This window comes from Anomaloglossus baeobatrachus, chromosome 5 (genome assembly GCF_048569485.1).
Source record: "Anomaloglossus baeobatrachus isolate aAnoBae1 chromosome 5, aAnoBae1.hap1, whole genome shotgun sequence".
In the NCBI taxonomy this organism is placed as follows: Eukaryota; Metazoa; Chordata; class Amphibia; order Anura; family Aromobatidae; genus Anomaloglossus; species Anomaloglossus baeobatrachus.
Window position 1 is genome coordinate 83,150,060 of NC_134357.1, and position 24,762 is coordinate 83,174,821.

The following is a 24,762-nucleotide window of genomic DNA, read 5'->3' on the forward strand; positions in this document are numbered from 1 at the left end:
TGACCTCTGGATATTTCGTTCCCCTTCCTCCTTTTTTTTCTAATCTCCAGTGGTTCCACATAGCTACACTTAATGTGTCCCCGGTTAATATTAACATTTGTAATTATAAAAGACTGGACATTTGCCTTGGACAACAACTAATTTAAGAATCCCAGGGCTGTTGACTACATGAAAAGTCATGTAAAACATGCCATTAATCCTAAAGTAAAGGAAATCAATTACAATATTTGGATTAGTTTTAACTAAGTGAAATGTTTCAATCTACTGAATGTGATGATAACCCAACTAAAAGAGCTGTAGTGAAATACCAAAATACTTAATTAATGGGTCAAGTCTTTATCTGAATTGCACAATCTAGGCCTTCCCACAAAGCCATTATTACGGGGTAATGGCTTACGTTGGGCTTCACATCGAGATGCACATCAGACAAACATCTTCCACACTAAAGAAATGATTGTTTTCTGCTGCGGACCGTACCGGAATAAAGGATAAAAGTACCCTAACATTTAAAGGTAAGAGGAAATCCAAAATTAGAATATTTCTATTCATACGTGTTCGATATGTTGTGTAGAATGTTCCATGAGTTTTTGTTCAAACTCTTCTTAAATATACAGTAGCTAGATAAGTGATGTGCCTAAATAATACATCAAGATCCTATATAATTCAAGCTCATTAGACTTAAAATAAAATACACAGACACATTAGAAAATAAAATTGAAAATTCAATAAAAGATTTGAGAAAGATTTGAGAAAATCCGAAATGTTATTCAAAACCTTCGTCCATTAGCCAGAATGGAGCCTAGCGTTAAAGAGCTTCTCTCTTGTTTAGGTCCAATTGCATAATGCATATCAATATAAATGGGAAATGAGTAATATATAATCTTCCCTATGGTGTGGGGAAATGGAACACTTACTGCCACAGATTACAGCTGATAGTTAGGGGTCCAAAAATTGAGTTACTCGAAGCCCAATTTATTATTGGAGGACCCTTCAACCAAAAAGGCCAAAAAGAACCTGTCGACATATGATAAATCATTAGTCAATAATACAATTTATTATTTTTCATCTTGCCAATGTTAAAAATAATTAACATGCTGAAACTCAATGTCTGTTATATGTATATTTTAGGTACTGGGTAACGCAGTAGCATGAGAAGACACATTTTTCTTTCTGTAGGCATAGGACTCTATCTGGTAAGACATAACAGCAAAAACAAAATAACAAATACCATATAATACATGACATACGCTACCTAATATAAAAATATGATATTTTCATCCTAATTTTTTTTAAAGTACTTGATAAAGATGGATATGGCTGCTTTTAATGTAGCTGAAGACATGTTATAGAAGTTAATTATATAACATAGTGTAACAGATTGGAGAGATAATTAATGTCTTCCAGAAGGCTACTCTATGGGTAGCAAGTTGGGGATTCACTAAGGAAAAGTGTATGGCTCAAAAAATGTAATATTACCAGTAAAGGCAAATGTATGCTGGAAATACACAAAAGTTCCCAAACAAAATTACAGAATTAGAACTTCTATTTAAAGCATCATATAGTAACAAGAACTAGACTGGAGAAGAGCCATGGAGGGAGATTTTCAGTAAAATAAACGCCCTAATTATTTATCCAAATGTATGACCAGGCATTATGGTTTGGGAAGAGATCGGTATCCTTGAGGAGAGCTATTATGGAGTGCAATATCTGCTCGTGTAGCTTCTCCTATTGATATATGCTGAAGAATGCTCCTCGTTCCTTGGTATACGTGTGAAGTCCTAGCAGGTGCCATGCTTCCACTAACCCCTTTATGAAGGACTACAAAATAAAAACAAGTAGCTATTCAGCAGTAAATCTGATTTCAATTATCTACAAAATATTTGTATGTATTTCAAGTAAAGACTCTAAAAATGCTTTTATATATATATATCAGAAAGGGGTTGCTTCAAGTTCTTAAAAGGTTAAAATGGCAAATTGCTTTGCAATTTACCTCTTAATAAAAAGCCTCTTCATTCTCAAGAACAGAGGGATTTTTATTTCTATTGTGTGTGTACCGCCCCCGTGCCAGCAGCCGGGCTACCGCTGCTGCTCGGATCCGGATCCGCAGTGGCTCGAGGGTTCTCCGGACCCGCGTGTCGCGCGGCCACTCGATTAAAAGAGGGGGGGGGAATATGTACAGAGGATTTTTGGAAAGTTCGTGACGCCACCCACAGTGCGTGGTAATGTGAGGGACCTCCGCTGCCGTTGGGGAGCCCGGTGACGATGGTGTGGCAGCCTGATGTTTAACCCCTCCGTGGGTAGGTGGTTCGTGTCCCGGGGCCCGTTGATGCTGGGATGGTTTTTGTGTGCCGTTGGGAATAGGAACAGGGGTTTTCAATGTACTCACTCAGTCCTGGAATAACTACACCGACAGTCTGTAAACCAGAATTCTGAGCACCACTGCAGCTGGTAGGGAGCATGCTTGGGTCCGTGCCCTTGGTGTTGCTGTTAGTCTGTGGCCCTGTCCTTGGCACCTTCATCTCTATTGGACCCGTGGGTAAAAAACGCTTCGGGTCCCACTCACCCGTATGGCTAACGGAGTGAGCTTGCTCTCAGGGTTCATGAGTAGGATTTGTTTGGACTGTAGTGGGAAACTCCTATCCCATCGGTGTGCTAGTACCCCGATTTTGGAGTGGGTTGGGGATGATACTTGAAGTCTTCACCCCGTCGGGTAAATTACCGGAACGCATGAAGCTACTTTCAGGTCTGGGGTCCACGTACCCCATCGTGCCCTGGCCCCTGCCCGGTGATAGCTCAAGGCCGCCGGCCGCCCTCCTCGGCAGTCCGTGCCCCTTGACACTGTCCCCTGCGACCAGGGTTCCAGCTCCTACCAGGCCTAGACCGTCTGCCACCTAGTACTCAGGAGCCCTGCTCCGTGACCTCTCCCTCCCAGAGAGTCACTTCACCTCCTCTTTTCTGGTCAACTCTAGCTCAACTCCACTGCTCAACTGTCACTGTCCTCACTCTCCCCTGACCAACCCCCCATGTGGGCGGCCCTATTCCCTTCAGGCCCCCCAATGGTGTGTCTGGTAGGTTAAAGTGGGAAGTGTTCCTAGGATTTTGATTGGTGTTGCTAACAGTTTAGCCAAAGGACCAGGATCTGTAACAAAGGAGGGTGGATACTGTGCAGAAGGGTAGATTGCACAATACCCTGTGACGACCTGATAGGCCAGGGCGTCATATGTGCAGCTCATTTTCTAGCTTAGTGGCCACCCCTCAGTTTAAGAGTGGCCAGTTGCCCACATTCATTTTATGTGCAGAAAATCTGCACATACAAATGCATGTTTTGGCAGGAAAAAAGCAGCTCAAAAAGTTAATTTTGTTATTGCGTTTGCTTGGTTTTTTATATCCTTTTTTCATGCTTCTATCTGTGCGTTTTTTAGTCATGGCGACTGTGGAGTTCAGGTTCTGTACCACCATGGTTGCCGCCGGGTCACCAGCTGATCTTACCTGGCTCTCACTGCCAGGAACCGTGTCAACGCCGCTCACGGCAGTTTATCCCCCTGAATGCTGCGATCAGTGCGATCGCAGCATTAAAGAGGCAGGGAGAGGAATCGCTGACCTCTCCCTGGTGATCGGGTCCCTGTAATGCAATCACAGGGATATGATTGCTGCCATATTAACCCTGGGTTGTCACCTTGACAGCCCCGGGTTACTGAGGTACGAATCGCCTGACAGACCAGGGCACCTATGTTCCCGGAGTTCCCTACAGCAAGGTCCCACTGTAAAGACCACAAGGTGAGGAAATGGCTGCAGGGAACCCCAGTGACGTAACAAAAATCACATAAAAATGCACAAAAAAAGCAACGAGTGCATTACATGGATTTTTTCCTACGTTTTTCACAGACTCCATTAAAGTCAATTGGTGAAAAAAGGAGGAAAAAATGCAGAAACAATTGACATGCTGCTTATTTTTTCAGCAACAAAAACTGCAAAGAAAAAGGAAGCAACATGTGCACAGCAAGTCAGGATTCTCATATAGTCATATGAAAACGTTTGGGCTCTCAAATGATCTGAAAACAAAGATTATTCAACATAGTTGTTCAGGGGAAGGATACAAAAAGTTGTCTCAGAGATTTAAACTGTCAGTTTCCACTGTGAGGAACATAGTAAGGAAATGGAAGAACACAGGTACAGTTTTTGTTAAGCTCAGAAGTGGCAGGCCAAGAAAAATATCAGAAAGACAGAGAAGAAGAATGGTGAGAACAGTCAAGGACAATCCACAGACCACCTCCAAAAACCTGCAGCATCATCTTGCTGCAGATGGTGTCAATGTACATCGGTCAACAATACAGCGCACTTTGCACAAGGAGAAGCTGTATGGGAGAGTGATGCGAAAGAAGCCGTTTCTGCAAGCACGCCACAAACAGAGTCACCTGAGGTATGCAAAAGCACATTTGGACAAGCCAGTTACATTTTGGAAAAAGATCCTGTGGACTGATGAAACAAAGATTGAGTTGTTTGGTCATACAAAAAGGTGTTATGCATGGAGGCAAAAAAACACGGCATTCCAAGAAAAGCACTTGCTACCCACAGTAAAATTTGGTGGAGGTTCCATCATGCTTTGGGGCTTTGTGGCCAATCCCGGCACCGGGAATCTTATTAAAGTTGAGGGTTGTATGAATTCAACTTAGCATCAGCAGATTCTTGACAATAATTTGCAAGAATCAGTGACAAAGTTGAAGTTACTCAGGGGATGGATATTTCAGCAAGACAATGATCCAAAACACCGCTCCAAATCTACTCAGGCATTCATGCAGAGGAACAATTACAATGTTCTGGAATGGCCATCCAAGTCCCCAGACCTGAATATCATTGAACATCTGTGGGATGATTTGAAGCATGCTGTCCATGCTCGGCGACCATCAAACTTAACTGAACTGAAATTGTTTTGTAAACAGGAATGGTCAAATATACCTTCATCCAGGATCCAGGAACTCATTAAAAGCTACAGGAAGCGACTAGAGGCTGTTATTTTTGTAAAAGGAGGATCTACAAAATATTAATGTCACTTTTATGTTGAGGTGCCCATACTTTTGCACCGGTCAAATTTGGTTTAAATGCGGATTGCACATTTTCTGTTAGTACAATAAACCTCATTTCAATCCAGAAATATTACTCAGTCCATCAGTTATTAGATATATGAAAATGAAATAGCTGTTGCAAAAACCCAAATTGTTATAAAGAAATAAGGTTAACATTAATAGGGGTGCCCAAACTTTTTCATATGACTGTAGACTTTGCTGGGATGCTTTTTCTTTGCTTTTATTGATTAAAAGAAGGAAGCACAAAAAGCATGAAAAAAAGCAACGTGGGCACAAGGCCTAAAGCTTGAAGTTTGCAAGCAGTGGTATAAAGATGGCCGGATGGCTGGATCACTTCTCCCATACTGTAGAAGCCTCTGGTAGCAGCATAGGAGAGTGCATTGTTCACCAATGCCACTCATTTGAGCTGTCAATCTTCAGAAACACACAGAAAATTAGAATAAACACTCCTTTAAAGGTAACCTGTTATTAGATTCATAGTGCCAAAATTGTGTCCAGCATGAATAACAGCTTGGCTGCATAATGATGGAAGGGCGTGTTTTTCAAAGAAAACATAGTTTGAAAAGCCAGCCGGCAACTCTAGGGATAGACCCGAATAGTCCGATGCAGCCCCGGCCGTCCTCTTCACACACTGGTCCAGTTAATTGACAGGTCTCTTCCTTTCTACACACATGGATGAGACCTGTCAATCAACTGAGGCAGTGTTGTGAGAAAATAAAAGAATTTTAGTATGCTTATTATAGATATGGATTAATAGCAGCCTCGTATATTGATGAGAATGCCAAGCCACCTGTTGGCAGGGTAATAACTACATATCCAGAAAACCAGAAAAAATTCAGCTGGCATCCATTTGTAAACTCCAAAAAGGTTTCTTTATTCAAGTCATTTTAAAAGTCAAACATGGGGACAGGGCAACAAGTTGACACATTTCGATTAAGACTCGCTGTGAGTCGAAACGCGTCAACTTGTTGCCCTGTCCCCATGTTTGACTTTTAAAATTACTTGAATAAAGAAACCTTATTGGATTTTACAGTGGATTCCAGCTGAAATTTTTTAAGTGTGGGGAGAAACCGACCGGGGACTACACCAGACCAGTCACGTCTCTCCCAAGAGCTTTTCAAACTATGATTTCTTTGAGTGTGTGTGGGTATCCAATTACAGGACTAAGCTGATTTCAGTTAAGGTACTGTCACACTAAGCGACGCTCCAGCGATCCCACCAGCAACCTGACATGGCAGGGATTGCTGGAGCGTCGCAACACAGGTTGCTGGTGAGCTGTCACACAGGCAGATCTCACCAGCAACCAGTGACCAGCCCCCAGCCAGCAGCGACGCGTGGAAGCGATGCTGCGCTTGGTAACTAAGGTAAATATCGGGTAACCAACTGACAGCGTGAGAGCGGCGGACGCTGGTAACGAAGGTAAATATCGGGTAACCAAGGAAAGGGCTTCTTGGTTACCCGATATTTACATTGGTTACCAGCTTCCGCAGAAGCCGGCTCCCTGCTCACTGCACATTTAGTTGTTGCTCTGTCGCTGTCACACACAGCGATGTGTGCTTCACAGCGGGAGAGCAACAACTAAAAAATGGTCCAGGACATTCAGCAACAACCAGCGACCTCACAGCAGGGGTCAGGTTGTTGCTGGATGTCACACACAGCAACATCACTAGCAAGTCGTGCCTCAGCAGCGATGTTGCTAGCGATGTTGCTTAGTGAGACGTGGCCTTTAGATCCTTCCAACGAGCCATTCTTCCACAAATATTAGTAATGGCAGACGGCATTGGGAGCGGCCAGATGTTAAATACTTGGGGCAATAGGACTGAATGAAAAAAGTGTAATTTGATAAATAAGAGGTGTGTCCCAGAACTTTTAACCATATATTGTATCTTAGCACGGTAAATCCAAATTTTTTACATTCTTTTATGTAAACTGAGTTTTTTATCTTTTCAAGGTAGGCTCTCTCTAAAAATTCTTTATGTATATTTATATTTATTTATATTGTTTCTATTGTAGGCATCTAAGGGAAACTGTGAAATCGACTGCGAAAACTCTAAACAGTGAGTAATATTTAAAACTTTGGAGTGTTTTGAAAAGTTTTCCATCAGTTGTAACCTTCACAATCACATTGAGTCCAAACAGGACTGTTCTGAGTTCTGGCACAACAACCAAATGATCGAAAAAATCCTGAAAAGTGCAAATCTCAGGAGGCAGAAATGCTGAAAATCTATGCTCTTGGCCCAATTAATAATTTGACATTAATTCAAGTCACTTTTCTGTTTTTTGTCGTGTGGTATTTGTTGTTTCTTTTTGTACTAAATTCTTCAAATTGGTACATGAAATTGTCGCAAAATTAAAAGTATTCTTTTTTGGGTCTATAACCAGTTTTGTGACTTTTCAGCACCAAAAAATGTAAATTGTTTAAAAAGTTGCAAAAAATGATCCAAAATGAAACCTTCAGGGGAAGAGTGGATGTGGATAAGCAAAGATGTCAAGGAAAGTTTAAAGGGAATTTGTCAGCAAGTTTTTGCTACCTCATCTGAGAGCAGCATGATGTAGGCAAAGAGACCCTGAATCCAATGATGTATCACTTAGATTACTGGGTGCAGCCTTTTTGACACAAGCCAAAATTTCAGATTTTGCATGTAGCAATGCTGGGAGAGCTGCCCCCGCCCACACCAGGCTTCAGTATACATTTCCATAAACAGAAGCTGCTAATCACAGAAGGGGGCAGAGTCTGTCCTGAGCTCATGTGCTACTGGGTCTGACTAATGATATAATGATAAACCTAAGAGATTAAAGGCCCCGTTACACGCAACGACGTATCTAACGATATATCGCCGGGGTCACGGATTCCGTGACACACATCCAGCTTCGTTAGCGACGTCGTTGCGTGTGACAGCAAGGAACAACCGTTAACAATGGAAAATACTCACCTTATCGTCCATCGTTGACACGTTGTTCCTTTTCAAAAAATCGTTGATATAGGAGAACGCAGATTGTTCACCGTTCCCGAGGCAGCACACATCGCTACGTGTGACACCTCGGGAACGACAAACTACAGCTTACCTGCGTCCGCCGGCAATGTGGAAGGAAGGAGGTGGGCGGGATGTTACGTCCCGCTCATCTCCGCCCCTCCACTTCTATTGGGTGGCCGCTTAGTGACGCCGCTGTGAAGCCGCACGAACGGCCCCCTTAGAAAGGAGGCAGTTTGCTGGACACAGCGACGTCGCTAGGCAGGTAAGTCCGTGTGACAAGTCCGAGCAATATTGTGCGCCACGGGCAGCAATTTGCCCGTGACGCACAACCGACGGGGGCGGGTGCTTTCACCAGCAATATCGCTAGTGATATCGCTGCGTATACAGCCCCCTTAAGGGTATGTGCCCATGATCAGGACTCACTGCGTCCTGGATGCAGCGGGTACTGACCTGTAGGTCGGCGAGTCTCCTCCGCAGGAGAAGGCAGGAGACTGAGGCTGCTCGTACCCCCCATTGAGTTCAATGAGATGTTCAAAAACGCAATGAAAAATGCAAATTACAAATATAGCTGCATTTTAGTGCGTTTCTCTGACTAAAAACGCTGCTATAAAAGCAAGGTGTGGGAAGTAAAGTGACATGTACAGGAAGAGGATTCCTTCTGTCAGTAAACACAGAAGCATGAATCCTTCCGGTACCACCACCGCTGCCTCCACCTCCCGTACAGTGCCATGTCTGCTCCCGTGCGGCGCCATGTCCGGGCAGGAGGTGGAAGCAGCTGCGAAATCAAAAGTGAACAGTAGAAAAAAAAATGTCATACTCACCTGTCTGCAGACTCCCGGTGCCATGTCCGCTCCCAGCTCCCCTCCCGGTACCGCCATCCCCCCTCCGGCTGTGTGCCGGCTCCCAGGCACATTCGATGGCTGCAGGACCTGGCGGTGGCTCACCTGATGCGGTCACATGATGCGGCACCTGACGCATCAGCTGATCGTAAGTCTCGAGGTGACGCCGGCTTTTTACCGGACGGCTTAAACTATCAGCTGATGCCGTCAGGAGACCACTTCACTGATTATCGGCAGCTCTCCTGGTGCGATCGGACAGGAGTCATAACAGACGTGTGTATTTTATTTTATTTTTTTTTTTGCACCAATTCATCAGCTGATTGTATGAACGGCTTTTATACAATCAGCTGATGTGTGATGTGATTCACTTCCTTGAACCTGACACATCATCTGATCGGTATGCCTTCCAGCAAACCAATCAGATGATATTGGATCCGGATTGGACGGCGCGGGACCCTTGATCCAGGATTACTGTGGAGGGGGGGTCTTTATTTCAATAAATATGGAGTCACTAATTGTGTTGTGTTTTATTTCTAATAAAAATATTTTTCTGTGTGTTGTGTTTTTTTTAATCTTTACTAGAAATTTATGGTGGCCATGTCTAATATTGGCGTGACACCATGAATTTCGGGCTTAGGGCCAGCTGATAATATACAGTTAGCCCTAACCACATCATTACCTAGCAAGCCACCCGTCACCAGGGCAGCTAGAAGAGTTAGATACAGCGCCAGAAGATGGCGCTTTTATGAAAGCGCCATTTTCTGGGGTGCCTCGGACTGCAATTCACAGCGGGGGTGCCCAGAAAGCTTGGGCACTCTGCACTGCAGATTTCAATCCCCAACTGCCTAGTTGTACCTGGCTGGACTCAAAAATTGGGCGAAACCCACGTCATTTTTTTTTTTAAATTATTTCATGCAATTCATGAAATAATTGAAAGAAAAAAGGGCTTGCCTATATTTTTGGTTCCCAGCCGGGTACAAATAGGCAGCTAGGGGCAGCCCGTACCTGCCTGCTGTACCTGGCTAACATACAAAAATATGGCAAAGCCCACATAATTTTTTTGGGGGGCAAAAAACTCCTGCATACAGTCCTGGATGGAGGATGCTGAGCCTTGCAGTTCTGCAGCGGCTGTCTGCTCTCCTGCATACACTATTGGATGGAGTATGCTGAGCCTTCTAGTTCTGCTCCCCCTGCCTCTCCCTCCTGTATACAGTCCTGGATGGAGCATGCTGAGCCTTGTAGTTCTGCAGCTGTCTGCTCTCCTGCATACACTAGTGGAGAATGAAGAACCTATTGAAGAAGGAAATGACATCAGACTTTTTTTTTTTTTCAACAATCTTTAATGACATTGTTCACTGCTAAAAAACGCATAAAAACGCAGTGAGCAAAAACGCAGTAAAAGGCAGCAAAAAACACACCAAAACGCATGTGTTTTTGCCGCGGGTACATTTTTGTGCGTTTTTTGCCGCAAAAAACGCACAAAAACGCAGAGTCAAAAAAGCGCTGTGTGTGAACTTAGCCTAAGGGTTCAGTGCGCTGTATTTGGTCGTATTACAGATATATTCTCTGTATCTTCATAATATGGAATCCAAAAGCACAATTTTAATTCTAGATTAGCTTCATTGAATGCCATGTTAACAAATGAAATAATACTAGTGTGAACTTGTATGAGGCCATAAAATAATATAGTACCTCTGCCGAGTCCTAATTGCATCATTTTTCTCATTTGCACAAATAGCTGCCACAAGACAGAATGGATGAGCCAGTGGTACATTTGGTAAGAACTACAATCTGCTATAATTTACATAAAAATACATAAAAAAGCTGCATTTATTTTTGTTTTTCATGTATTTTATAAATATCTGCTCTTGGAGCAGTCTGATAAAATCTAGAAGGTGATTTTCAGATAATAATGATAGAAAGAAACAGCAGATTTATACTTAATACAAAATTTTATATAGTAAAAAATAAAATTTAAAACTGTTAAAGAGGTTGTCCGCTACTCTTACATTGATAGCCTATCCTTAGGGGCACTTTGCACACTATGACATCGCAAGCCAATGCTTGCGATGCCGAGCACGATAGTCCCCGCCCCCGTCGCAGCTGCGATATCATGGTGATAGCTGGCGTAGCGAACATTATTGCTACGCCAGCTTTACATGCACTCACCTGCCCTACGACGTCGCTCTGGCCGCCGACCCGCCTTCTTATTAAGGGGGCGGGTCGTGCGGCATCATAGCGACATCACACGGCAGGCGGCCAATAGAAGTGGAGGGGCGGAGATGAGCGGGACATAAACATCCCGCCCACCTCCGTCCTTCCGCATAGCTGGCGTGAGCCGCAGGACGCAGGTAAGGAGATGTTCCTCGCTCCTGCGGCTTCACACACAGTGATGTGTGATGCCGCTGGAACGAGGAACAACATCGTAACATCGGTCATTTCCAAATTATGTAAATTACCGACGCTACACCAATGATACGATTACGACGATTTTGCGCTTGTTAATCGTATCAAAAAGGCTTTACACAATACGATATCGCCTGCGACGCCGGATGTGCGTCACTTTCAATTTGACCCCACCGACATTGTACCTGCGATGTCGTAGTGTGCAAAGTGCCCCTTAGCATAGGTCATCAATGTCTGATCACCCGGGGATAGACACCCCGCACCACCCCCGATCAGCTGTTCTTGGTGTCGGCGATAGCAGCTGGCAGCTGGAAATGCTCAGTTCCAAAGTTGCCCTGTCTTCTGATAGCGGCCGTGGCCGGGTACTGCACATCCATCTGCTATGGATTTGAATGGGAGGCGGATGTGCAGTATCCGGCCGCAGCTGCTATCAGTTGATGGAGCAGCTCCGGAACTGAGAATTTCTGGCTGCCTGCTGCCGTCGCCAATTGTTGGTGCCAGGTGTTGGACCCCGGCCGATGACACATTGATGACCTATCCTAAGCATACGCCATCAATGTAAAAGTAGTGGACAACCTCTTTATTTTTTCTCTATTCCGTCTTAGGCTTGTGGTTACTGCAGGCGTATTGCTGCTAATGTTTGGAATCACCTGCGCTTGTCTACGTTGCTGGTACCTGAGACAACAGCGCTGCCCAGAGAGGGCAGGAGAACAGCCCTGTGAAGTGACAGTCATTGCCTTCGACCATGACAGTACCATCCAAAGTACTTTGACCTGTGAGTAACTTAAAAAGGACAGGCTATCTCTTATCTGCACACTTTATCTCTTAGGTAGTTACAGAACATGCAGTATTTCCACTAGTCTAGTGTCATTATGCACGTAGGGATTTTTAAAATGGTGATGTGATTTTCTTTGCCTGTTAATTGAAGTGTATGCTTGTAAATTTGCTTACTTTGAAGAGCTTTTGCTGGAGGCTATGCTGTGACTATTTCTGTGCTTTAGAACTAGGGCCGGCTTCAGGTTTATGGTGAAGCCTTGGGTGACCGAATCCCACTGAGCCTCTCTTCAAATTCAGTTTTTCCTTCTCGCTTTTCAAGAGCTATAATATTTTTTATTTTTCAGTTGACAAATGTATGCCTGGATATTTGCAGTAAGAGCTATCATTTTTTATCATTACTATATTGAAGTCCATACAGACTTTCTGGAGTCTTTTTTATTCTCTTAGTAAAGAGGAAAAGTGAGTAAAAAACTGTGATCCTGTCAATTAGATTTTTTTTTCCAGTTCAGCTTTCACCATATGGAAAAAATATTTCACATTGAAATTGCAACACCATGAAGGAAACGTCATTGGATTATGGAAATCACAGAATGGATAGATAAGTTAATGAAGTGCAAATTATGAAAACATGCAGACAACATATTGGTTGTATTCAGAATCACGTATAAGAACCACGCTTTGCAATTCACACACTTAGACGCCTTGGCATGCTATCAGTGATGTTATTAGTGGTGGTTGGAGGAATGTTTTGCCATGAGTTGGGCATGCAAATCATCAAGATCCACTGCTGACAGCTTCCTTCACAAGGGAACATCCCACCCACCAGTAAATTTCACGAATTATGGTGTGGGCAGGCAGCCTGTACAGTACCTGGACCCCTCTAGTCTTTCTTCCAGGTACACTAACGGCACAGAGTTACATTGATTTGATGGTAGAACCAGTGGTACTGCCGTTCCTCCAAAGTGTACCAAGAGCCATTTTTCAACACAAAAACACCAGGCCGCATGTTGCTTGTGCTACTGTACGCAGCTTACAAATCCTAAATGTGCTACCATGGTCTGCAGCATAGCGGCAGGATTTCTGTGTGTGGTGCTCATACTCGGTACTGAATGAATTGAGATGTTTTGACATTTTTGTTTCCACTTTTTCATCATTTGCCCATTTACACACTTCCCATATCAGTGCCCTCCCTGCGGTGTCCAGCATCACGGTGCCAGGGCTCATGTGGAATTGCGATGTTACGAGAGTCCTATATCCAATCAGTGTTGGCTCCCTTGTCCCCGTCTTCAGACCAAACGAGTTAGTCAACAGGAAGTGAGTGTTGCAGCTGTGCTCACTTCCTGTTGATTGTTCGTTTGGTTCAAAGGCGGGGAGAAAGAAGCTGGCTCTGATTGGACTCATGGCTCACGTGACATTACAATCCCACGTGAGTCCCAGCACCGCGATCCCGGACACCACTGGGAGGGAGCCGGTAAGAGAGGTCAGTATAGGCTTTATTATTTTTTTCTGGGGGGAACTTGTGAAATCAGAAGAGGTTGTCCTACTAGTGGATAACCCCTTTAACATGTTTATTGATCAAGTGATTTTTATGATTCCACTTTTACATTTTCATATTGCAATTTCAAAACTGTGGAGTTTGTTATGATATTTTCTTACTTTGGACAGTCATGCACCCAATGATTCCAAAATTATTTTTTTTTAATATTTACATTTTTTTATTTTTATTGGTCTTCCTAGAAAACTGTAATATTTTATGACTTGAACAATACATTGTAATTTTGAAGTACATGGTGTTGTAAAATTATGTATCTCCTATGAATTCCAGCCTCAGACCAGGCTGCACAAGTTTACAAAGATGGCAGACACGGGCTCCCCTGGCATGGATGCCAATACTGTTGTGATGGAAGGGAGGTATATTGGTGTCAGCTGGCATCCTAGCTGTATGGAGTGAACTCAACTTCTGAGCCCTTTGCATTAATGCAGTGCAGACATCCTCTGTTCATGTAAAGTGAATGCCGCAAATAGATTGGTGTCAGTTCCGATACTGTCACCTGTCGGATTTGCCAGGTGATGGTGTGTCGCCCTGGGCAAGCCAGGGGACACAGGTCACACACCACCACACCCTACATCCCAGTTAGGAACACCAAAGCTAACCAAAAATCCTTGTTGCCTTCCTCCAGAGGCTGATGATTCACACCAGGGGGTGGGCCAGGTGGTTGGCTCCGCCCACCGAGGAGTTCACAGCTCTGGAGGCGGGAAGAACCAGGCAGATTAGCCCAGGCAGGGCTTGAGTAAACAGCTAAGAGGAGTTAAGAAAGTGAAAGTAGAAGGAAGTAAAGTGGTAAAGGAGGAAAGCAAGAGTGGTGACAGAGAGAAAGCCTGAAGTAGTCCAGCTGTGTGCAGGACAGGTCAGCAAGGTCAGCAACGGCGGTGACTGTCTGGAGGGGGACCGTTTGGAAGTTCCTGGAAGGACCGCGGACGGGTAGTGGCCCGGCGGTCTGGAGCAGTGTTCCGAAGGACAGTCAGCACCAGGGCAGGGGCCTCTCGGACCCCGGAAAGGCTAGGAGTAGCCAGAATTTGCCAAATCCGTCAGTGAAGGGGACGTAGATCCCCCAACAACCAAGTCCCGATTGAAGGCAACAGCCCAACCAGTGTAGGAGAGACACCACCACCGCCAAGGCACCAGTTTCTCAGGGCCAGCGCCTGCGGGCAAAGAGTAGAGCTCCTCCGGTCCAGCTTGAAGCCGGGGAGCGGGTTACCGGTGGGAACCCATCGCTACCAACATAGAACAAAGGTGCAAGGAAAAGGGACATCACCGTCACCTACTGGGACAGCAAGTGCAGCCGTCCGTGGGAACCGTCTTTCCAGCCGTGTGGTTTACCGTAAAACCGTGTCAACATCTCAGGCTGAGTGAGTACCACAGTGCCGCAAGGCACAGCGCTGCCCCCGCGTCCCTGCGCCCACCAGGCCCTGCACCTCCCAAACCATCACCGGACAATGGGATCACCAACCCCTACCCACGGAGGGGCAACACAACACCTGGCTGCTCCGCATCACCATCCCCGGGATCCCCATATTGAGCAGCGGTGGTGAAATCACCACAACCGTGGGTGGCGTCACGGACAATAAACACTTCCCACACCCAACAAACCCCTTTCACTCACGGGCGAGGAGTGCCGCTCGAGAAACCCCCGGGATCCGGCCCACGGCTCGAGCCACCACTGAGCAGCAGCCGCCGGACCCGAGCAGAAGGGGTGAGCGTAGTGTGCTGACACCCTCCTCCCTGCCCGCGATAACTTGGCGTCACGAACAGGATCTTACCGCTCTGCCGTCTGGTAGAGGTGCGCCTTGTTACCGCCGGAGGTATCCGGCAGAAAAATTTCAGAAGCCGCCATCTTTGGCGCGAAACGTTCCCGCTCGAGCGTCTTCTCGAGTAGTAGAGGCGCGAAGGCCAAAACCCCGCCCCGAGAGAGGAGGGGCCGGAAAGAGCTAAGGGGGACGGAAACAAGAAGTCTGCGCCCGACGGAGCCGCTGGAGGAGCGGTGGTCGCAGCCTCAGCGGCACCCGCGGATGGGAATGGGCCTGCCCAGGTGCCGGCCGTACCGGCAGGAGGTGCCGCGGCCCCCGCGCTCGCTCAGGTCATGCCATTCTCCTTGCCCTATGCGCCCGGAGCTGCCTGGCTACCGCAGTATGACGGGAAACCGGATGCCCTACAGGCCTTCCGGAAAAAGCTTAACCCGTTGCTAGAGCTGTACCCCCTGACTGATAAGCAACGTGCAGCGATAGTGCTAGGCCAGTTAACCGGTGCGGCGGAGCAGGAAGCGGAGACCTGGGCCGAGGGGGACCGGCTCTCTGTAGCCACCATCTTTGAGAAGCTACAGACTGCCTTCGAGACCCGGACTGAAGCTGAGCTGAGGATGCAGTTTTACCAGTGCCGGCAACGAGCTGGGGATAGCATTCGGGACTATGCTCTACGTCTGCAGACCGCCCTCCGCACGCTGAAGCGGGTGAACCCTATTAATGAGGCGGATAGCAACAAGATGTTAGTGGAGCAATTTGCGCAGGGGATGAGGTCCCCTGAGGATCGTAAACAACTCCGGCTGTGGGCCCTGGAACACCCTGATGTGGACTTTGCTGTGTTAAAGGAGTGGGCCATTAAAGCACTACAGCCCCCAGCTGCCGAAGTTCTGGAACCCGCCCCGTGGCCCGTCGAGACGGCTCCCGTTGTGGCGGCCTCAGCCAAACCAACCTCTCCAATACCTGCAGCCCCGAGCAGCACAGTAGAAGAACTGGCAGCCCAGGTCCGTCGCATGGACGGAGACCTTGCCAAAATCCTTGCTGCACTACAACCTCTGACCAGATCTCAGCCTCCAGCACAGATACAGCTTGCTGACAGTCCCGAGGATGTTCCCTGGATGCAGCGGAAAAGTGCTAACGACCCGCGGAGCAGACCCCCAATCTGCTACAAGTGCCGTAAGCCGGGTCATTACTTCCGACAGTGCCCGTTAAACGAGCAACCCCTGGGGCCCCGGGCCAATCCTCAGGAGTAGAACATCATGGCCCCCCGGACTGGCGGGACCGATATATCGGGGCCCGCCCCATCATCCCCGTGGCTGTGGACGGCATACCAGTGATGGCTCTCTTGGACACTGGATCACAGGTAACTACCATACCATACACGTTGTACCAGCGGTATTGGGCCATAGACGAGCTGGCGCCCCCAGACAATAGTATAACGTTGATTGCCGCTAATGGACTTCCATTGACCCAGGTGGGGTATAAACAAGTGGCTATGACAGTGGGGCAAGCTGAACTGCAACACCAGGGTATGATTGTGATCATGAATGAACCCAGTGATCATAACCCGAAAATAGTGCTGGGAACCAATGTGATGGAGCACTGCATGGCTGATGTGTTGACCCTATTGCAACAGCTAGCCGCCACAGCGGCAGGGAGCCGGCAGAGGGCTGTGCAGCGTGAGATCCGAGCCCTGATGTACCGCCAGCATGTAAGCTCAACAGGAGGGGAGATTGGTGGAGTGAGAGTGATGGATGTTGCTCCATTGACTGTGCCCCCTAGGAGTGAGATGATGATCTGGTGTAGGGCAGCAGTAGGGCCTCAGGGGCGTGACTACCCTGCGATGATGGAGCCCATGCCTTCCGAGCACTGGCCCACTGTAATGGCCGCCCGAGGGGTGGTGGATGTGAAGAAAGGGAGAGTGCCTGTGAGGGTGTTGAACTGTGGAGAGGAAGAAGTCAGGCTTCCTCGGTATGCCACCATTGCCAAGCTGTTCACCCTGGACCCTCACACTATCCATGAAGCCAGTCCATCCACACTCCCACCTACCACCAGCACTTCCCAACCCCAGGGGGAGACAAAGGAGTGGCACCAACAGCTACATGTAGGCACTGATGATACCCCTACACATCACAGGGCAGGGGTATACAGGGTGGTGCAGGAGTACGAACAGGTTTTCAGTAAGCACCCCCTAGACTTTGGGCAGATCAAGGGGGTCCAACACCACATCCCCACCGGTGAACATCCCCCTATCAAAGAGAGGTATAGACCTATCCCCCCTGCACATTACCAGTGTGCCAAAGATATGTTGAGGAATATGAAGGAGGCAGGGGTTATTCGGGACAGCTGTAGTCCCTGGGCCGCTCCGTTGGTACTGGTCAAGAAGAAGGATGGTACCATGCGGATGTGTGTGGACTACCGGAAGATCAACCAGATAACCCATAAAGATGCCTATCCATTACCTCGTATTGAAGAGTCTTTGGCTGCACTGAGAACTGCAAACTACTTCTCGACCCTTGATCTCACCAGCGGATACTGGCAAGTGGCCGTGGCCCCAGAGGACCGGGAGAAGACCGCCTTCACCACCCCGATGGGGCTCTTCGAATTCAATAGCATGCCGTTTGGGCTGTGCAATGCCCCCGGAACATTCCAACGGCTGATGGAGTGCTGTCTGGGACATTTAAACTTCGAGACCGTCCTGTTGTACTTGGATGATGTGATTGTTTATTCCCAGACGTATGAGGCCCATCTGGAGCACCTGGCCGAGGTGTTCGCGTCCCTTGCCAAGTACGGGATGAAATTGAAGCCCTCTAAATGCCACCTGCTGAAACCCAGGGTGCAGTACCTAGGGCATGTGGTGAGTGCGGACGGTGTCGCCCCCGACCCTGAGAAGATTACTGCCGAGACCAACTACAGTGAGGGAAGTAAGGCAGTTTCTGGGTCTGGTGGGGTACTACCGGCGCTTTATAAAGGGGTACACGAAGATGGCTGCCCCCATGCAGGACCTCCTCGTGGGACAGACCAAAGGTGGTAGACCCATTGGAGCCCCACTGTCGTGGGAGGACAAGCATGAGGAGTCCTTTTGCCAGTTGAAGGCGGCCTTGACCGGAGAAGAGGTCCTGGCGTACCCTGATTATGGGCGCCCGTTCATCCTCCACACGGACGCCAGTAACGTGGGGCTAGGAGCGGTCCTATCCCAGGTCCAGGATGGAAAGGAGAAGGTGATTGCCTATGCTAGCCGAAAACTCCGGCCGACCGAAAGGAACCCTGAGAACTACAGCTCCTTCAAGCTCGAGCTATTGGCGTTGGTATGGGCTATCACGGAGCGGTTCCGCCACTACTTGGCGGCAGCAACATTCACCGCGTTTACGGACAACAATCCGCTGACTCACCTGAACACGGCCAAGTTGGGCGCTCTGGAGCAGCGGTGGGTAGCCCGGCTAGCCAACTATGATTTCACCATAAAGTACCGAGCCGGTCGTGTCAACATAAATGCTGATGCACTCTCCCGAATGCCCCATTTGTCAGAAGAGGGGTGCGAGGATGACGACCTCGAGGAGATCGAGTTGCCTTCGTTTCACCAGCCGCCTACTGAGAGGGTACAAGTACATCAGCAACGGGTGGATCTGGACCCATGGCCCAGTCAAGAGTGGCAGGAAGCTCAGGACCAAGCGCCGGCTGTTCGCCTTGTCAAGACTCTGGTGGAACAAGGTGCTATGGGAATAGACGCTGCCGCTCCAGCCGAAGCCCAACGCTTGTGGAAAGAACGGAAACGGCTTTACCTACACCAAGGGAGGCTGTACCGTGAGCTGATCAACCCGAAGACCCATGAGAAAATATGCCAGTTGGTCGTTCCTCAAGCTGACGTCGCTACTGTCCTGCGGGCATACCATGATGGTGCTGGCCACTTCGGGTGGAAGAAGCTGGAGATGCTGTTGAGGGAGCGGTTCTATTGGAGTGGGATGCGTGAATCGGTGGAAGCCTGGTGCCGAGAGTGCGGTCCTTGTACGCTGAGGAGAAAGTACGAGACTAGCCAGAGGGCACCCTTACATCCAATAGTCACCCATCAGCCGCTGGAGCTGGTCGCCCTAGACCATGTCAAGCTCACCCCTAGCCGAAGTGGGTACACCTACGCATTGACCATTGTAGACCACTACTCAAGATTTATTGTGGTAGTCCCCGTTAAGGACCTGACTGGTCGAACTGCGGCTCGAGCGTTCCAGGCTTATTTTTGCCGACCCCATGGGTACCCCGAAAATGTGCTGACTGACCAAGGCCCGGCCTTTGAAGCAGAGGTGTTCCACGAATTCTGCCAGTTGTACGGCTGCAAGAAGATCCGGACCACTCCGTACCACGCCCAAACTAACGGCATGTGCGAGAAAATGAATCACTTGGTCCTGGGGCTCCTCAAGACGCTACCGCTGGAAGAACGGAACCTGTGGCCGGAAAAGTTACCCGACTTGGTCAACATGTACAATAATATCCCGTCTAGCTCGACGAAGTGCACCCCAGCGTAGCTGATGAGGGCTCGGCCTGGCCGCCTGCCGGTGGATCTGGAGATGGGGTTGGAGGCCCCAGAAGCACTCCCTTCGACGGCGGAGTGGGAAAGTCGGAGGAGAGCACAATACCGGCAAATCCAGGAGTATGTGGAGAAAAACCTCAGTCAAAGTCGAGAACAGCAGGAGCACCGGTTCAATCAGAAGGCGTCCGCGGGTCCTTTCCAGCCAGGAGATGTAGTGCTGAAACAGAAGAGGAAGGCCCACAAGCTGGATGATCAGTGGGAGCAAGTCCCTTACGTCATACAACCCACAGAATGGGGAGATGGGAAGGCCTACCAGATCAGTTGTGACCAAGGGGGCACCCTGGCCATAGTTTCCCGGGACCATCTAAAAAGGTGCCCCCCAGCGTTGAAGGCAGAGGCTGAAGTACCGGTTCCTCCACCAGCGGAGAAGGCAGCAGAGGTAATCCACACTGTAATGGGTGACTTCCCAGCAAACTGGCCTACACAGAACGGCGCGGTGATTCTTCCAGTGATACTGTTTCCACAACCCGTGGATGAAGAAGTAGTGGAAGCGGTTAACCGTGAGCCAGAACCAGTGCCAGTGCCCAGGGATGAACCTGTACCCAGCTCCCCTACACCTCCGCCTGCTCCACACTATAGCAGGGAGGAGGAACCGATTGTTCCCTCTACCCCACTGTCTAGCACCACTGACACCGGGCCCCGAAGGTCCACCCGTTCCAACCTAGGTAGACCCCCACTTAGGTACAGGGAGACCGTTCTGTGAGTAAAAGGGGTCAGGGAATGAAAGGAGTGGTTGTTTGTTGTTTAAAAGTTTGAAAGAATGATAAGGAAATGATTACCGAACAGTAACCAGATTGTCTTTGTGATTTGCAACCGGCTGGAGCCGGCACCGTTGTCCCAGTGGGGACCGTTTAAAAGTTTTGCATGGAGGACTTTCCATGGACAAGCCCGTGAACTTGCAGGGCAACCACAAACGTTAGTGGCTTGTAAATATGTTGTTTACCGTTACCGTTTTCCGCAATGCCGCCTCCGGAGAGGCAGGTTGGAGGGAGGGCCCTGAGCAGAGCAGGCTGGGGCCCAGCCACCAAAGGAACCGGTGGCTACCCTCTGGAGGGAAAGGACAGATCCCGCTCGGGTACCGTGTGCTGGACTGTGGGTCAAGGGGTGCTGCCTGGGCTTTAGGGGCAGCATCAGGGCCAGGTTGCTTGGGTGGGAGAGAGCGGAAACCGTAACCGTAAACCGTTATGCAACGTTTAAGAAATGTGCCTCCCGTTAAGGGAAGAGTTATTAAAAATGTACCTATGTTACTTTACCCTGTTATCTTTTGCAGAAAATAAAACCGGTGTTGGACGGCAGCCCGCGGACGGTCTGCATTTTGCTAAGGGGGAATGTGTCGCCCTGGGCAAGCCAGGGGACACAGGTCACACACCACCACACCCTACATCCCAGTTAGGAACACCAAAGCTAACCAAAAATCCTTGTTGCCTTCCTCCAGAGGCTGATGATTCACACCAGGGGGTGGGCCAGGCGGTTGGCTCCGCCCACCGAGGAGTTCACAGCTCTGGAGGCGGGAAGAACCAGGCAGATTAGCCCAGGCAGGGCTTGAGTAAACAGCTAAGAGGAGTTAAGAAAGTGAAAGTAGAAGGAAGTAAAGTGGTAAAGGAGGAAAGCAAGAGTGGTGACAGAGAGAAAGCCTGAAGTAGTCCAGCTGTGTGCAGGACAGGTCAGCAAGGTCAGCAACGGCGGTGACTGTCTGGAGGGGGACCGTTTGGAAGTTCCTGGAAGGACCGCGGACGGGTAGTGGCCCGGCGGTCTGGAGCAGTGTTCCGAAGGACAGTCAGCACCAGGGCAGGGGCCTCTCGGACCCCGGCAAGGCTAGGAGTCGCCAGAATTTGCCAAATCCGTCAGTGAAGGGGACGTAGATCCCCCAACAACCAAGTCCCGATTGAAGGCAACAGCCCAACCAGTGTAGGAGAGACACCGCCACCACCAAGGCACCAGTTTCTCAGGGCCAGCGCCTGCGGGCAAAGAGTAGAGCTCCTCCGGTCCAGCTTGAAGCCGGGGAGCGGGTTACCGGTAGGAACCCATCGCTACCAACATAGAACAAAGGTGCAAGGAAAAGGGACATCACCGTCACCTACTGGGAGAGCAAGTGCAGCCGTCCGTGGGAACCGTCTTTCCAGCCGTGTGGTTTACCGTAAAACTGTGTCAACGTCTCAGGCTGAGTGAGTACCACAGTGCCGCAAGGCACAGCGCTGCCCCCGCGTCCCTGCGCCCACCAGGCCCTGCACCTCCCAAACCATCACCGGACAATGGGATCACCAACCCCTACCCACGGAGGGGCAACACAACACCTGGCTGCTCCGCATCACCATCCCCGGGATCCCCATATTGAGCAGCGGTGGTGAAATCACCACAACCGTGGGTGGCGTCACGGACAATAAACACTTCCCACACCCAACAAACCCCTTTCACTCACGGGCGAGGAGTTCCGCTCGAGAAACCCCCGGGATCCGGCCCACGGCTCGAGCCACCACTGAGCAGCAGCCGCCGGACCCGAGCAGAAGGGGTGAGCGTAGTGTGCTGACACCCTCCTCCCCGCCCGCGATAACGGCACTGGCTTTTCTTAGTACAGTGCTCTGTAGGTAGGGGTGTCGCCCCAACGAACGGATAAGCAATGAGCATGCTTTGACTTTAAGAAATAGTGCTCCTCCTGTGATCTATGTTTTGTGCACTAGCTGGCAGGGTTAGCATTCCCCTCTGAGCTGTACAAGTGAACTAACCCTGCCCAAAAAGTGCAGGAAGCAGAAAAAGAGTGGGAGAAGAGCTTAAGTTGGAAACTGGAGAAGTTGGGTCGCCTGATAAAATGAGAGAGAGGAGAGACTACCTGAAAGACTATCCAATAATGGCGGTAAGAAGACAGGCATGGTGCAGGCTACAAGAGCAACTGCAGCACGGACTGTGACAGAGCCCTGATGTCATGCTAGGTACGATGAAGTACCAAGTGAATGGCGAAAGGGAAGGGAAAACCCTGTGTCTACGGAATGGGGAGATGGTGACCCCTGACCAAGCCTACCGCTGGCCCCTCACCACCTTAGATAGGTTCTGTGCCTATCCGCCGAGCCGGATATCTGACCTTAGTTGACCCTAAAGTGTGCCCTAGGTAGGGAGCACATGGGATGAGCGCTTAGTCAACTTTAATGAAGACACAATGATAAGAAACAAGGGGAAAGTGGGAACAAATAATATCTCCAGGTGACTCAGGGAGTAGAACTGCAACAACAACAAAGTGTCTCCAGATGTATAGAAGCTGAATGCTTGTTAAAGGTATTAAGCCTTTACGCGCTGCAATGTATCTTACAATGTGTCGGCGGGGTCACGTCGTAAGTGACGCACATCCGGCATTGTAAGTACATTGCAGTGTGTGACAGGTACGTGCGATTGCGATTGAACGTTAAAACGTTCATCGCATACACATCAAACCTGTCTCTAGAATTGCACGTTAGATTGTTCATCGTACCCGGGGTAGCACATATTGCAGTGTGTGACAACCCGGGAACGATGAACAGATCTTACCAGCGTCCTGCGGCTCCCGGCCCACAATGCGGAAGGAAGGAGGTGGGCGGGATGTTTACATCCCGCTCATCTCCGCCCCTCCGCTTCTATTGGCCGGCTGCCGTGTGACGTCGCTGTGACGCCGAACGTCCCTCCCACTCCAGGAAGTGGACGTTCGCCGCCCACAGCGAGGTCGTATGGACGGGTAAGTAGGTGTGACGTGGGTTACTCGTATGTGCGGCACGTTCAACAAATTGAACGTGCCACACATACGATGGGGGCGTTGCAAATCGCATACGAAATCGTATGCGAAATTGCAACGTGTAAAGCAGGCTTTAGAGCTATCAACAGCACAGAGAAGAGGAAATTAAGGTATATAAATACACAAAGGGGAGTTCTGATGAAAAATATCTGAAAGGCTGAGGAACTCCGCAGGGTCCTAAAGGGAAAGGGATGAAAACCAAGCAGAAATAATAGAAGGTCAGGAATCAGTTTGTGCAGGCACACACTGTGACATTCTATAGCTGGACACCACAGGACTGTCTGTCACCTATGATACCTGGTGTCTGTCTAGCCAAAACTAGATTGAGAAGCTCTTGAGGTCGGCGATCCCAAAGACAAGAAGAGATGCAATTCGGAGGAGATATGCACCCCGGGTCCGTGGAAGAGGAGAGGTTCCCTGCCCTGGAAGGAGCGTGCACATCGACGAGCCACCTGAGCGTCGTAGTGTTAAGCTCCTGGGCCCTCCGTAGTTTAAGCGTGAGTCCGGTGTACATGTACCTGGTGCCCGGGCCTGGCAGTGGTGGACACGGTGCATTTAGGGGTTACCAGGCCACGTAGCAGCCGTTCGGTAACCCCTCGGCTCCCGGACGCCATGTTACTAAAAGGACATCTTCCATGCAGTCTATTCTCACACTGATGCAATAAACGGCACAGTAGTAGGTTTTTCAAACAATGGAACTTTACTTCTTTTCTCAGTAACATGTACAGCATTCATCTTCTGCACTTTAATACTGGTCTGTTCAACATTCAACATACAGTTAACTTCTCCATTTTTCTTCTTGTCAGTACCGCATCTACAGCGTCTAACTTCTTTACTGTCTGGGCACACATCCTGATCCCATCAGGGTTCCCACTAAACTCCACTGTTTAAATTTGATGGCTAACCGCTTTCCTTGCCCCTCTTTCTCCCGGCTAACATGATCCTGTGCGACCGACTCCACTACTTCTGGGGTCCTCCCCTTACTTGACAGGGGGCCACTGACCTGTAGCCCCGCAGGGGACGTCGTAAGGTACACGTATTCAGA

The 24,762-nt window shown here is 48.9% G+C and overlaps 1 protein-coding gene across 1 annotated transcript in view; it reads left to right on the top strand.

Annotated features, from left to right (window-relative positions):
- Positions 1 to 370: 370 nt before the first annotated feature.
- Positions 371 to 24,762, top strand: part of TMEM52B (transmembrane protein 52B) — a 45,603-nt gene continuing 21,211 nt past the window's right edge. Inside the window, exons 1-5 of the mRNA XM_075352328.1 lie at positions 371 to 512; positions 1,129 to 1,193; positions 7,098 to 7,141; positions 10,637 to 10,675; positions 11,910 to 12,079. Coding sequence (XP_075208443.1) covers positions 1,149 to 1,193; positions 7,098 to 7,141; positions 10,637 to 10,675; positions 11,910 to 12,079 — 298 coding nt within the window. The 5' untranslated portion in view covers positions 371 to 512; positions 1,129 to 1,148. The remainder of the gene's footprint in view (positions 513 to 1,128; positions 1,194 to 7,097; positions 7,142 to 10,636; positions 10,676 to 11,909; positions 12,080 to 24,762) is intronic.